The sequence below is a fragment of the Sinocyclocheilus anshuiensis genome, unplaced genomic scaffold, assembly GCF_001515605.1.
Source record: "Sinocyclocheilus anshuiensis isolate Anshui unplaced genomic scaffold, SAMN03320099.WGS_v1.1 scaffold286, whole genome shotgun sequence".
In the NCBI taxonomy this organism is placed as follows: Eukaryota; Metazoa; Chordata; class Actinopteri; order Cypriniformes; family Cyprinidae; genus Sinocyclocheilus; species Sinocyclocheilus anshuiensis.
The window spans coordinates 373572-389673 of NW_015544135.1; the positions used below are offsets into that span (position 1 = coordinate 373572).

General features: G+C 36.1%; 1 protein-coding gene across 1 annotated transcript in view; it reads left to right on the top strand.

Moving 5' to 3' along the window:
* The window catches only part of LOC107694933 (partitioning defective 6 homolog alpha-like), a 32051-nt gene extending 20655 nt beyond the window's left edge, over window positions 1–11396 (top strand). Inside the window, exon 3 of the mRNA XM_016494651.1 lies at window positions 9618–11396. Coding sequence (XP_016350137.1) covers window positions 9618–10489 — 872 coding nt within the window. The 3' untranslated portion in view covers window positions 10490–11396. The remainder of the gene's footprint in view (window positions 1–9617) is intronic.
* Window positions 11397–16102: the final 4706 nt, after the last annotated feature.

Here is a 16102-nt window from a genome sequence, read left to right on the forward strand (position 1 = left end):
TGTTTGTGTGTGTGTGTGTGTGTGTGTGTGTGTGTGTGTGTGTGAACTCCAGACAGCCACACCCAAACAAATCCATAAGCACAACTGTTGAGAGGCGAGGTGGAAGTATATACATGGGACAGATGCAGAACTAGACAAACATCCTACATCCGGGATTCGCAGTAGGTGATAACATTAGGTCTTTTTCACACTGGCGAGTGGAGCATATTCATTTAAGTGCCCGTATTAACAGGTCACAGTCCTCACACTGCCCTCATAAACAGAACAATACAGAACCGTCAGTACATGTAGAGGTTTGTGTGTTGAGTTTTGCTGTACTTAGCAGAAAAAGGTCTCGAAAATGCACTCTACGCTTATTTATGAAGCAGCTACTCATCCACTATACAACAACCACTTGAAAATATATTTAGAGCAGTAAAAAGGTTAAATATCAAAATGTAGGTTTTCTTTTTAGCACAAACGGAAAGGGATGCTTCTCGGTCACTAGGCCATGAAGGTAATAAGATCCAGACAGAGATCCACGTGAACACACCTGTGATGTGGCAGTGTCACCTGACTTCCTCTAACAGCATCAGGTGTCTGCTCCTCTCTGCTCTCCTGCTGCCGCCCTGTTTTATTCATCTTGACAAGCTTGTCCACCTGTGCTTTATACCTGCCTGCAGTCTACAGAGAGACTGACAGAGACAACATTGTCCAAAATCCTGGCAGAGTGACAGCACTGAAGACCAGAACACATTTTGAAGAGGTTTGGCAAGGGACTAGGGCTGTCAATATAATCTTTCTTTCTTTCTTTCTTTCTTTCTGTTTAATAAATACATTATTCATTCTTTCTTTGTTTAATAAATACATTATTAATTCTTTCTTTGTTTAATAAATACATTATTCATATGGTAATTAAATAAATATAAACAAATCTATCTATCAGTCTGTCTGTCTATTGAATAATTATAAAATAACATACTACCACTACTAGTAATAATAATGTTAAATATTTTATTTATTTAACTGGCATATAATATATAGGCTACAATAATTGATGTAGTAAATAAAGTGTGTGTGTATCAGGGTTCATTCAGATTTTTAAGAGTGAAATTTGAGAATATATGAATCCTAATTAATATATGAATTGAATATATTAATATTAAATCATACAGATCATTTAATATTAATATATTGCATTAATATATTAATTAGAATTTAATTAGTGATTCCATTAATTGATATATCATTACTTTGATTAATAATTTAAATGTTTGACAGCTGTGAATTTACATAAGGATAAAAATGTGTCTCTTTAGGGATAAAACATGTCGTACGAATTACATAAAATTTTGCTGATACATGTGACCATTGACCACAAAACCAGTCATAGTGGTCAATTTTTCAAAACTGAATAAATAAGCTTTCCATTGATGTATAGTTTGTTTGGATAGGACAATATTTGGCCGAGATACAACTATTTGAATATCTGGAATCTGAGGGTGCAAAAAAATCAAAATATTGAGAAAATCGCCTTTAAAGTTATCCAAATGAAGTTCTTAGCAATGCATATTACTAATCAAAAATTAATTTTCGATATATTTAGAAAGCAACTCATACAGGTTTGGAACGACATGTGGGTGAGTAAATGATGACAGAATTTTAATTTTTTTAAGTCACCTTTATTTATATAGTGCTTTATACAATACAGATTGTGTCAAAGCATCTTTACAGTATTAAACAGGAAAATAGTGTGTCGATAATGCAAGAGGACAATAGTAAACACTCAATTTTCCAGTTTAGCATTGATTCATTGTCCAGCTCAGTTCAGTTCAAATAGCATCTGTGCAATCAAGTTGACAATATTGCCAGAAATTAAGTGTCCCCAACTAAGAAAGCCAAAGGCAACAGTGGCAAGGAACCAAAACTCCATCTGTGACATATTTGATACATTGTCTCTCAATGCAGGGCCAGCATCACATCAGCACCTCGTCAGACACACAGCAGCCATTCTCTGCTGGTGAGAGACACTGGCTCCAGTCAGCATGATATATGACTCTGCTAATAACCTACCGATGTGCTGTGTAGGGTCGCAGTCAATAAGCTGTCCAGCCTTGCCATAACACTACATTATTAGGTGTTAATGCTGGGTAAATAAGCTCTCCTATACTAGCATAGCACACTGCCCGGAGGTAGTATCAGTAAGTCAATAAGCTATCCTGTTCCACAATAATATACTTCACCAAGGAACCGAAGAGGAAATAATGATTCTGATAGTGGTTTGAGAAGAATTGAGGTTTTGTTGAACAGTTGTTGTACCTCAGTGTTGTTTTCTGTACAAGACATGAATGTATATTGACACCATACAGAAGGCTTGTACCGATAGACAAAATCGTGTATCGATGATAGTCAGAGATATCGCCTGTGGATATCTGTGCAAGACGATTATTATTATTATTAGGCTAGTAATACTATCTAATTGATATTGGGGCTTATTTCTTGTTCCATGTTTCTTTTTCCGCGTTTTTATAGTGTTGTGCGTTATAACCAATCACACACGATTCCGTTGAGTTTATGAAGGCAATGGCCAATCAGAGGCATTCAGAGGATTCATCGCTGAAACACCGGAGTTCCCTATCGAGCATTCACTCTACATTGCGAAGATCGCGATGAGCAGGGGAGGAGTTCCCACCACGATCTTCGCAATGTCTTGTTCCCGCTCTCAGGGAATCGAGGTTGCGACAGTAACCGGAGACGTTTTGTTGTTCAATGTGCACGCTTGCTGACCGAATTTTGCTCTCTCATGAATTCTCTCATCATAAACAACAAAGTGCAGATGTACGTGCAATGTAAGTATAAGAGATGTATTCATCATACAGAGTAGATAGCTTCACTGATTATAACAGGAGTGTTTTTTTAAAGTGCATAAACTCGTGCTAGACTGTCAGTAATGATGTTCTTTGATAATGTAAATGTTTTTGCTCGTTTTCTGTAGCTGCCGTTTGAATAACTGACGAAATGTAAGCATTATAATTAGTAACTTACAATGTTTCTATTAAATTGTTATCATGTTAAAGGGGTCATATGATGCTGCTAAAAAGAACATTATTTGGTGTATTTGGTGTTTATGCGGTGAAATCGCATCATATGACTCCTTTAAATAAGAATTCAGTCATATTAAAATATGCTTCTAGCCTTACCCTGGAGTTGGTTCACTCTCTGGCTATAAAACCAAGTAAGTAAATAATTAAATAAATTAGCATGATAATATTGTGTATCGGCGATCTCACAGACTGACGATATGACACTACCATACAGTACTTTGTCATGAACTCTGAGTCTCTGAGTCTGTTTAGTGCAAATGGACTCAATATAGCGAATATAGACACAAAACATCAAATATACTTTAACATGTCCATATTTAAAATGATTAACCTATGATATGTTACTTTACTAGGACACCTGTGTGAACTAAAGGCATAAAGTGTGTCTAGATACTAAGCATCTCGTCGGCAGACACAGATGTTTCTGTTTGCGCTGTGCCTGAGGAAGTCTCTAAAGTCTCTCTGTATCTTTGTAATCCAGAGAGCAGTGTTCACAAAGCTCTGCTCAGTCTGTGCCTGCAGGCCTCAGACACCTGGCAAGAGTTTTGATGTTTTTATTGTGTTTTTCAGGTGAGTCAGTGCTTGTGAAAAATTTTCGCTGCAGTCTGGTGTTTGGGTTCTGGTTTATTGCTGCACCTTTCTGTCCACTATGGTTTAGACGTGAGGTTTATTCTAAATAAGACAAATACTCTTTTTCTGGTATTGCGTGAGAGAAAAGCTGAGGGAGATGTCTTTGTCTCCTAAACTGTCTAAACTGCACGTGGTTATTGGTAATACTAGCTGCTTTCTCACTCACACTAGTATAATGTGATAAATGGTTCAGTAATGCTGTTATACTTGTCCGACTCGGAGCTAAAATGCATCACAATCTGAACCCAACTAAAACTATGCATACAGTGTCGCAGTAATGCGAGGTTGCTGTGGAAACAGGTTGGTGATAAGTGGGGTCATTTGATTACTCGTATTGTGGTTATATTACTTTCAGGTTCTAAGGTTGTTTGAGAGGGTTACTGAGGGGAGGATGTGGGTTTTCAGTCTCAATATACAGACGTCAAAAGCTGCAGACTAAAAAAATGACCAAGGAGGGCTCCTAAAATTAAACATTTAAGATTTTAGTTGACGAAATAATAGTTAAAGATGATTGTTCAGAAGTGGTTTAATTCCCATTTGTTTTTTTGGTATAAATGCCACATTACATTTGGACTAAACATATAAACATATGGACTGAATATATTACACTTGACTAAACAATGAACAATGATATATTTCAGTTATAGTTAATATTTTATATCATACTGTATATTTTTTATTTCTAAATATATTTATTTTATATATAATTATATATTACTATGTTATTAAATTATTATTTTGCTGTATTATATTTTAGCAGTGGTGTATAAAGTACCTGAAAGCCATACTCAAGTAAAAGTACAGATATCTTACCAGAAAATGACTTTGGTATCATTGAATACTGTTATTTGAAATTATTTTAAAACATAAAAAATAGTCGAAATGTGAAATTAAAACCGGCAGTAGGTGACAGCAAGTGACTGTTAATGAGTGAGTCATTGAGATTCAACCGATTCATTCAAACGACTGATTCATTCAGGAACAAAGTATTTGACTGTGTTAATGAGTGAATCACTGAATCATTTATTCAACTGATTCGTTCAAAAAGCTGATTCATTCAATAAGTAAACACCGTCCTTTGCTCAGAGATGCAAAACAGTGCTGTGATCTTTGTTTGGAGCTATATTAGTTAGCAAAATTGAGCAAAAACAAGCAATACTATGTCTAAAATGTAAGCCACTTATTGCTTTACTGTACTTGTATGAAATGATTATTAAATATGTTCATGCTGATATCTGCAGAAAAACGGTACTCTTTGTGTGATTATAGATTAAGTTAACTAATTATATAAATATAAAAAGCATACAGAAGCATTTTTGCCATCTACAATTTCCGTGTTCTTCTGACTTCTGACTATTTTGTAGTAAGTAACGAATATGCTTCGGGGAAATGTATCGGAGTAAAAGTATACATTTTAATTAGGAAATGTAGTGGAGTAAAAGTAAAAGTTGGCTGAAATATAAAAACTCAAGTAAAGTACAGATACTCCCAAAATATACTTAAGTACTGTAACGAAGTATTATTACTTTGTTACATTACACCACTGTATTTTAGTAAAATATTTGAATGTTTTTAAAAATGCATTTATTACAGTGCAAATTCAATGCAAACAAGCATGCATTTCTAATTATAATCAGTTGCTCTTGGTTAATTCTGAATTAAACAAAAATGAGTTGTGATTTAGTGATGGATGAAACGGTTTTGAATTATATTTACTCAGTCAGCGAGTCTGATTCAAACTGCTGTATAATCTTTTTGATTGACTCATTGAAAAGAACTGGTTCATAAGAGTCATTTGTTAGTGAATCGGACATCACAGCTCTCAATGTGTTTATAACTAATAGCGGCACACAAGATGATGAAAGATGCACACAAACTGCATATGAACACACAAGCTTGTACCGACTGTCTAGAATATAAATTGTCATAGATTCTTTTTTATTTATTTATTTTTTGTGTTTATGAACATTTTCGTCACAGTCAAAAGCCTTGGACATTTTGTCTGTGTGAATATGTGTGTGGGAGAGAGATTGCTAAGGGGATGTTGTCTTTTAATCATCCTTGAGAGCTCAATGCATTAGCTTCTGATCTCTAAGAAATACATCACGTCATTTCACTAATAAGTAATGTTTATGAGATATACAATTCCCGGACCTCATGTACACGCACCACCCACAGAAATTAGCACTTGTACGTCTTAACACAGAATGATCATTTCGGGGGCAGGGTTGGGAGTTAGTATTAACCGGGAGGGTTGTTGGGCCTGCTGTAAAGCCTAAGGCCAGTCCGTTATGCCCATCTCTGACCCGCCTGTCTGCCAAGATCCCGCTCTGCCTCCCACTCACCCTCCCTGGGCACCCCGTCTCGCTCTCCAGCCCGTGAGCAGGTTTAATAACAGAGGCTGTCCTGATTTCTGTAGGGGTCCAGACACCAGACTAATGTAGTGGGACAGGGAGAGGGGTGCTGTGTGTTGCATACTATATAAGACATAGACGTCACATGCAATGGATGATACCGTCTGCACTCTGGATAAATATTTACACATTTATGCAGATTAAATATGAGGTCACACATGCACAGACAATGGTTTGTGCATCTCTATTGTTTTTGCCTTCTTCTGCTCAACATATCCCTCCATATGAGCACAGGGGTCAGAGTTCACCGCCCATCACCCCGTCCACATGCAGGCCCCTGGGGCCTGATGGTAATTAATTAGATGTGAGTTGCTAATCTACTATTCGTGGATCTTAAGACAAACCAGGGCCTGTTGTCAAACTACTAATTAATATAATCCCCATAATGTGATCTCCTCTTGAGGTGCATGCTGGGCCTTTTCTTTCAGATGGCACAGATGGTTTGAAATTCTATTGAACCAAGAAACGCATTTTCAGATGTTGGAGATTTGTGAGATAAGCATGATGCTCTACCAAGATTTGCATTGCTATTAAGCTAAAGTTTGTACGCAGTTCATGCTATGGATTATGTGACTTGTTGAGGAGAGGTTTGCTATTACTTTTCTAAGTGATCAGATTTAGGATTTATGCCTGGCAGATGAAAAAAGGAACTTGCGCCATAGTGTGGGACACGAATATCGCTAGCCAGGTTTCCATCCACCAGTGTTGTTATTCTTAACTGAAACTAAAACAAAAGCTACTGAAAATCATTTTTGTTAATTGAAATAATGCTGAAATAAAATATAAATATAAATATGAAAAACCTAAAAAAAAAAAGTAAACAATTAGCAAACTAAATAAAATGTTATAGTTGAAGTACTACAATTACTAAAACTTAGATAAAAGAAATAAAAGATAGATAAAAGATAAAATAAGCTAAATAGAAATGTAAAAAATTAAAAACTAATAAAAAGACAAAATTAAAATTAAAACCAAAAATATGTATATCTGACTAAAAATAAATACTATAGGTAACACTTTATTTTAGGGTCTCTTATCTAGTTGCTTATTGGCATGCATATTACTAGAATATTAGCCATTTATTAGTACAAATTAAGCACATATTAATGCCTGATTCTACATGACCTTATTCTACATCCCTAATCATACCCAATACCTAAACTTAACAACTACTTACTAACTATTAATAAGCAGCAAATTAAGAATTTATTGAGGGAAAAGTCGTAGTTAATAGTGAATAAGTGTTCCCTATTCTAAAGTGTTACCATACTATAATAGTATATAAATAAAATAACACTGCCATCCCTACCGTTCTATGCATATTTTAGGATGTTACATAAAAAAGCTGGATGGAAACACCAACATACAAATACATTTTCAAATAATACATAAGGTGTACGCTCGCTCACTTAAGGTGGATACATTAAAAAAGACTTTAATGTATGCATTTGTCTGTAAGCTATAAACCTCACATAATTGTTTTATGTATTTTATTTTTATTTATTTATTGTTCTTTTACAAAAAGCTAGTTTCATTTCTATTTTGCAGCAGTTTTCCAAGAAAGTGATGATTTGCTTCTCTTGAAAACATGGGATCTTATTCACAAATGTTTTTTTTTTTGCGATTTTTTTTTTTCACATAAATTGAATTTGCAACTTGGATAAACACATATACAGACTTGCCGGTGAGCTCTTTTGACTTGGACCAGTAAATAACCACCTAGCAACTGTGTAGCAACCTTAGTATAACCGTAGAACAATGCCCTGGCAACCACTCAGGACACCCCGAAATCTTCTGAACATGTAAACATCAAGAATGTTTATTATTAAACTATAGAATTAGATGTGCGCACTGCAGAACACGCACACAGTTTAATGTTAGTCAGCAGACTGAAGGGAAGGTGTTGATGACTTCCTGCTATTTCCACTCCCAGAAGGCTGTGCTCTCATAATCACAAAAAGACCTCTACGCAAAGACCCACGCACAAAACCCTTGCCGCAGTTTAAAAATAACCAAAAACATTCTCCCTGCTGACGCATGTTACCTCCCACCAGATTCCTGTCAGGAGGGCTCTCTGTTCTCCGTTACCTGCTCATCGGCTAAAGCAAGTCTTGTTTTTTCCTTTTTCTAGTCAGACATATCAGCTGTGATTGTTTGGATCTTCTGAACAGTGAATATAATGTGCTGTGAGAGAGGCTTTGATTAATCTGCCTTTTAATCTGATTCCGTCTCGTGACCTTTGTCCTATTGCAAGTGCCTTGGACAGATTTATTACAATCCTTGTTTGTTCATCCATCCATTCCTGCCTCTTGGTTTTATTATGATCGGGTCTCTTGTTTTTTTCCAACCTTATTGCTCGATATAAACATTCAGCAATCAATGTCATATTGAATTCTTTCAGAGAACATTGAAAATAATAAATCTAAATTTGATTTACGGGGATCAATTTTCTAAATGAGGTCATGGTGATGTGATACTGAGGACAGATGGTGAATCACAGCGAGGCGCTTTGTATCTCCTTGAATTCATTTTTAGTAACAGGGAACATTATTTTATGCCAGTGTGGTGTATACAGTAGATCATTCTAAATTTAGTGGGCTAATTTTGGAGTTGTGAGGTGGAGAGTCTTTCTTCATGAGGCCAGTCGACAGGAGGAATTGGATGGAAGGAGATGAAAGAAGCAAGTCTCTCAGTTTTGTTCAGCTGAATCTTAAGGACACCTTAAATGTTGTCTGGGAAGCAAAATGAGGTTCCCTGTCTATATTCAATTTCAGTTTTTTTGCACCATATTTTTTGTTTATTCCCAGGACTGCAATGTAATATATGTATTGGTGGGTCTGTACACTTGTATTTTTTATTTGAAAGGTTTTTTTTTTTTTTTCAGCAAGAATGCATTCATTTAACCAAAAGTGACAGTAGAGGCTAAGATTAATGTTACAAAAGATTTCCATTTCAATTAACTGCTGAAACTTTCTTTTCATCAAAGAATCCTGAAAAAAAAAATAGCATGGTTTTGGTGAAAATATTAAGCGGCACAAATTGTTTTTGATATTCGTAAGAAATGTTTCTTGAGCATCAAATCAGCAAATTAGAATGATTTCTGAAGGATAATGTGACACCGAATACTACAGTAATAGCTAATAAAAATTCAGCTTTGCCATTACAGAAATAAATTACATCTTAAAATATATTCAAATATAAAACAGTTCTTTTAAATTGTAATAATATTTCACAATATTTATATAGCCTTGGTAAGCATAAGAGACTTTCAAAAATGTTTTATAAACTTAATTTATTCCCTACTGTTGACTGCTGGTGCACACATATTTGTAATATCAATGGTTTAATATTGTTGTAGTCTTTTTCTTAGCAAATATTCATATATATGACTAATTTCAATGTAATTATTCAACATGTATACACACACACAACATGTTTTTCCCCTCTCTCTCTATATAAATATAAATAACTAGTTTCTCTCTCTCCACAGATGTAGATGTCTCCGTGCCCTTCCCAACAGGCTCTCTTCAGAGAAGAAAAAAGGGCCTAGCTGGTCTGCATCAACCAAAGCAGAAGTCCAAACCTGCGCTGCTCATCGGCCTTCCGCAGGATTTCCGGCAGATCTCTTCTATCATAGATGTGGACATCTTACCCGAGACACATCTCCGTGTCCGTCTGCACAAGCACGGCACCAACAAACCCCTCGGCTTTTACATCCGAGACGGCGTCAGCGTCCGCGTCACTCCCCAAGGGGTAGAGAAAGTTCCCGGCGTCTTCATCTCCCGCCTGGTAAAAGGCGGTTTAGCAGAGAGCACAGGATTGCTGGGAGTCAACGACGAGATTCTTGAGGTGAACGGTATCGATGTGGCAGGTAAATCACTGGACCAGGTCACCGACATGATGGTGGCTAACAGCCACAACCTCATCGTGACAGTGAAACCTGCAAATCAGCGGGTGCACAACACGATGCACCGTGCGAGTAAAACATCTGCTGGCAACAGTTCCGCTGGCTCGGGAGGCTCCGCCCTCTCACATGACTCCGCCCCCAGCCCCGCCTCACAGAATGCCAGCCAATACAGCAACAGTGTGGCTGAGGGTGACAGTGATGATGATACTGACCTCATCCTCGAGAACGACAACCTGTCGACGTACATGCCACACCGTATGACTAATGGCAATGGCAGCCATGCTAACACCCTGTCGTCGGGTGCATTTGCGCACAGGCCCCTCCCACAAAGTGTTTCCTTGCCCAGTAGCAGCTCTTTAAGCTCCCTGACCAAACCCACACACAACGGCAGCCCCACCAAGACGAGCAGTAGCCAAGAAAGTATGAGAGAGGATGGCAACTTCATTACGTTGTGAGCTACAGCAGGTTTTGAAGCCTTTATGCACATTTATAAGAAAATGAAGGAACTATTAGATCATTGGCTATTATTTCTCAGCCATTACTATCACAAACAACAACCTATTCACATTCTTCCCCAATGAATGAGGACCCTCGGCCGCATGGGTTGCACAATCTAGCCCGTGTGTGAGGGCATGTGGCTGTCACTGTATGGAAGTGCCTTATGGCCCCCTAGTTATTATTTCTTCTTTTGGGACAAATCAACCATATTCATCTCTGTTGACTCAGAAGTGTGCTAGCTACTACTGGGGTGCCTGATGTTAACACTTGCACCTCAGAGGCCGTCAGAGACAAACCAATTGCCTCTGTGGAAATGATGCGTGTCTTGTTTTGGATTCATTCTCACTTTTTATGATGCCTCTTGCATTGATGATGATGGTAATGATGATGGAAGATGATGATGAGGAGGTGGAGGAAAATATATGAGTGTTAAACCAGATCTGATCAGTGTTGATTATGCTTGTTTGCTCATCTCATCTCATTCTGATGCTGATCGTGCTTTCTCAAACTCAAAATGTCTACCAAATGTGCTCTACATGATGATTTTAAAGTGTTGTTTCTAATCAAGTCATCAATTCAAAGCATTTATTAATCACATTTTTAATGTCTCGAGATAGGAAGTGTAGATCATTCCAAATATGAAAACATTTAAAGATATTTTTACTCTGTTCTGTCACTCTATTGTTTGTATAAAAGCCATTTTAACTCCCAAGTTGGCTTAGTTTTCACATTCATCATTGGTGTCAAAAAAGCAAGGAAATGGAAACCTCTTTTTGGGTTCCTCTTCTGTCTAATGTTGCATTAAAAGTTTATTCACCCAAAAATAAAACTTATTGGAAATGTACTCACCCTCATGTTATTCCAAATCTGGTTGACTTTCCGTCTTCTGTGGAACACAAAAGAAGATATTTTGAAGAAAATTTTTGGTTACCCAATAGTTTGGATACCATTGACTTACAAAAAACACAGATACTTTTCTCAAAATGTCATCTTCTATGTTCTACAGAGGAAAAAAGTTAAACAGGTTTGGAACAACATGAGGGGAGTTGATAAAATGTTTAAAAAACATTCTGACACAGGTTCTTTCTTGTTGAAGGATGTCAACCCGTTTTTCCCTCTTTGTTTTTAGTTTTTCTCCCCCTCCGGAAAAATAGGAATCTATATACTTAACTGGCACCAGTGCGGTGTAACTTCAGAAAGACTTGACCTCTCATTGACTCAGTCTGTCCATTCTCCTGTGTGCTCAGTTTTTCTGTAAAGAGCAAAAAAAGGAAATTCCTTTTATGTTTGGAAAGGCCAGAATTCTGCACATTGGGACCTTTTTCACACAGTCCACTCCTGATGGCCAAAGCTGTGAGGCTTTCTTAGCCATGGTGAGTGTGTGCTGCATGTGTGTGTTCGCTCTTATTTTTAAAGTATAATCTTACAGAAACGGCACTGAGCTGGATGGACACTGTCAGTCCTGGAGCCAAATATTGGTTTCTCTAATGTCCAACAGACCCAAGCACTGTTTTCAGGCAACGAGCTCCTAGGTGAATGCTTGTTTAGACTGTGGAGATACCGGCCTCGGGACGTCCTGAGCTTCAAAGGCTGTCTATCAAACCATGATGGAGAAAGGATGATGAAATGCATAAAAAATCTCAGCGCTTTTTCCAGCTGTACTGATGAGCTAATTCTCCTTCATCATGATAGTTTTAGGAATAAACGAAGATGTTACTAATATATGTGACCCTGGACCACAAAACCAGTCATAAGTAGCACGGGTATATTTGTAGCAATAGCCAAAATATACAAATACAAAGATTGTATGGGTCAAAATTATTGAAATAAAATCATTAGGATATTAAGTAAAGATCAAGTTCCATGAAGATATTTTGTAAATTTCCTACCGTAAATATATTAAAACTTAATTTTTGATTAGTAATATGCATTGCTAAGAACTTAATTTCGACAACTTTAAAGGCGATTTTCTCAATATTTACAGTTTTTTGCACCCTCAGATTCCAGAGTTTCAAACAGTTGTATCTCAGGCAAATATTGTCCTATCCTAACAAACCATACATCAATGGAAAGCGTATTTATTCAGCTTTCAGGTGATGTTTAAATCTCAATTTCAAAAAACTGACCCTTATGTTTTGTGGTCCACGGTCACATATTTATTTATTTTTTAATTATTCCAAATGTTTTGAAGGACATCTTGAGTTTTACATTTTCAGTTAGAAGCAGGTACCAATAAAATGAATCAGGAAGCCAGTCTTTCCGTGTCATAAATGATGGGCGTGATTCATGAAGGTGTAGCCTCATCTGCTCAGCATTATCTGGTTTAACTTGATCAGCAAAACAAATGAGGTGTTACTTCGCCACAGAACTGACATTTATCAAGGTAGCCTTGAGTCTGAAAGAGAATGTAGTTTATTTGAACAATCTAGACGTAACATCTGCATAACTGACACTCAGTGACTCGTTGCCTCGGGTTTTCACAGCAGACAGTGAGGACAAATGAAACCAGAGGGTGATTTGAAACGTATAGCAAGAGACATATGGAGAAGCGTGAACTGTCACTTTGTTTTGTTTTCTATATTTAACTGAATAGGTTTTATTGGCATACTCTAGATGAAGAGAGAGCTGGATTTTAAAGAGAAAGTGATGGCATGTAAACTACATAGAACAGCACACAACCGGAGCACCGATAATACCACATAAGCATTATTTTTTGTGTGTATGTCAATGTATATGTATAAATAGTAATATGAAATGATGGACACTTTTCTACACTAGGAGCCCTTTTTTATAAAAAAAGAGCATTTTATATATGTGTAAAATATGGAAAGTATTTTTCTTATTCTTGTACTTTTGTATGTATATTAGAATTCTGGAAAGGAGGTTTCTATTTCTTTTGAGTTTCACAAACAAAACTAAAATCTTTTAGATGCTTGTGTTTTTATTATAATCAGATGGGTCAAGGTGTACAATACTGTGAATGTTATAAGCTGATTATAAAATGTTCTATCAAGATAATAAAAGTATTTAAAATTATGTGTTTTCTTTTTACAAAATGTACATTTTTACTTGAAACTTTGCAACGATTAGTATGATCAAATCAATCTATATTTTGTCGCTATAGTCTTTTAGTATTTGTGTATTTTGAATGTTTGTAGTTCATATATTTAACCAAAATGATAGATGCATAGAATTTTTGGGACCTGTGGTTTATGTTCTTTATAATTTCAGAGAAAATATGGAAAAACCTGGTTATTTCTTTTTTAGCAAGATGTAGAAGCTGGACTTATTCTTGTACTTTTGTATGTATATTAGAATTCTGGAAAGGAGGTTTCTATTTCTTTTGAGTTTCACAAACAAAACTAAAATCTTTTAGATGCTTGTGTTTTTATTATAATCAGATGGGTCAAGGTGTACAATACTGTGAATGTTATAAGCTGATTATAAAATGTTCTATCAAGATAATAAAAGTATTTAAAATTATGTGTTTTCTTTTTACAAAATGTACATTTTTACTTGAAACTTTGCAACGATTAGTATGATCAAATCAATCTATATTTTGTCGCTATAGTCTTTTAGTATTTGTGTATTTTGAATGTTTGTAGTTCATATATTTAACCAAAATGATAGATGCATAGAATTTTTGGGACCTGTGGTTTATGTTCTTTATAATTTCAGAGAAAATATGGAAAAACCTGGTTATTTCTTTTTTAGCAAGATGTAGAAGCTGGATGCACTTCACCCACAGTACAACGAAATTGAGCATTATTGCATTACATATAAAGGACACATTAGATTTGTGATACCTTCTCTCAGATTGCAGGAAATCAGTAATCGCTCTGACTAGTGATTTCCCCCCTCTTGTATGTCTATTAAAATTATAACAAAGTTGTTTTTTCTAAAACAGAAAATTAGGACTGTTAGTACATTAAAATAATCATAATTAATTGCAAAATTCAGCATGCTAAATGTGCTCCTTTTTAAAGGAAATAAAAGCTGTTTTCGTGATTCCACAGATGGTCTAAACATGCACAACTGGACATTGCTGACATTTCTTCAGAACTTAATTTTGTCCCTCATCTAGCCTATAACTTTATAATAAACACATCAACAAAATCCCATAATTAACCAATACAAATGTTCAAAGCCACTGACATCTGTTGAGGGGACAGATTGTCAGTTTTGTTTGTCAAAGTTGTAAACTGCTTGTAGAGTTTCTGATAAGTACAAAATAATATGCAAATGTGTAGCATATTATCTAAATATAGTATGCAAATATCTTTGGCATGTTAACTATATATTCAAAGTCATTTAAATAATACATATAATAAGACATATTGGCATTCGAGGTTTACTGAGGCCCTCTAGTGGACCCCGGTCATCGGTTGAGGTGTGAAATGGCACTCTCTGCTGTCTAATGCTGGTAGTGACGATTCAAATCTGTTTCTATAGTTACGGCTCTCATGATTCTCACCTGCAAAATTTACATAACAGCTCATTTGTAAATTGATACAGCATAATGAACATGCACAGAAACACAAAGAAAGTCCATCAATCTAAGCAAAATGCTCAACGGAGGGTTTTGTTTTGGAAAGACTGGTTATACTGGTTATCACTGATGATCCGGGTAACCGATTAACCGATCCTTTCAGGTGTGAAAGCGTAAATGCTCTCAGTTGTACATTGATTTCAGTTATGTCCTTAAGGCCATGTTTTTGTCATTTTTATGACCTACATCTAGAGATGTAAATGTAATCCGATATTAGCCTACCTGTAAAGGGGAAAGTCAGCATACAACTTCCCGCTGACAGGCTTATTTATAAAAGGACGGCAAGGCTTCAAGTAATAATAAAAATAGCCAATTAAATTTTCTTTCAAATTAAAGTGTTTCTCTTCTACTTTACCTTATTTACTATCACTTGACCCGTGTTTCAGTGGGTGATGGCGGATCTGTGGTGGTCAACCGTGAGCTTTATGAAGAGGAACTTGATGTGACGAATTCCCCACATTAAAAGAGCATTAAATATTTACTGCTCTCCATGCTTTAAAGCTTAGTTTTGAGTTTAAGAAGATGGCAAGCTATGGTCTTACAATTATTTATTAAACACCAACAGATAATGTGATTTTTTTCACAGAAGGGCCAGAGGTGATGTCCATGTATTTCAACATCCAAACATCGCAAGAAAAGCAGCCCATCTTCAAGAAGGGGTCAAGAGGAAGTCTGAAGGTGCAGGATCATCCAGGTACAGCTTCTTAGAAAGACTAATGACCTGCTGCATGTGATGGACCATTAACCTTTCACTCCCTCATCAAACCACCTATGTGCATTAATTCTCTTATTTTCCCTATATACAATATACAGTACGCAGAATAAATATTTCTGTTAGATTCAAATGCATTTATAAAATACGACTGTCAAGTCTCTCTAATCAGTTGCGTCTTTCCCCCACAAACATTTTTAGTGCATCCAATCTGCAAAATGAATTCATGCAAATATAGGTGTAATAAGGCACATATCTCAATGGAGTTGACAGGAATAAACATATCCAATGCATGAAAGCATTTTACAA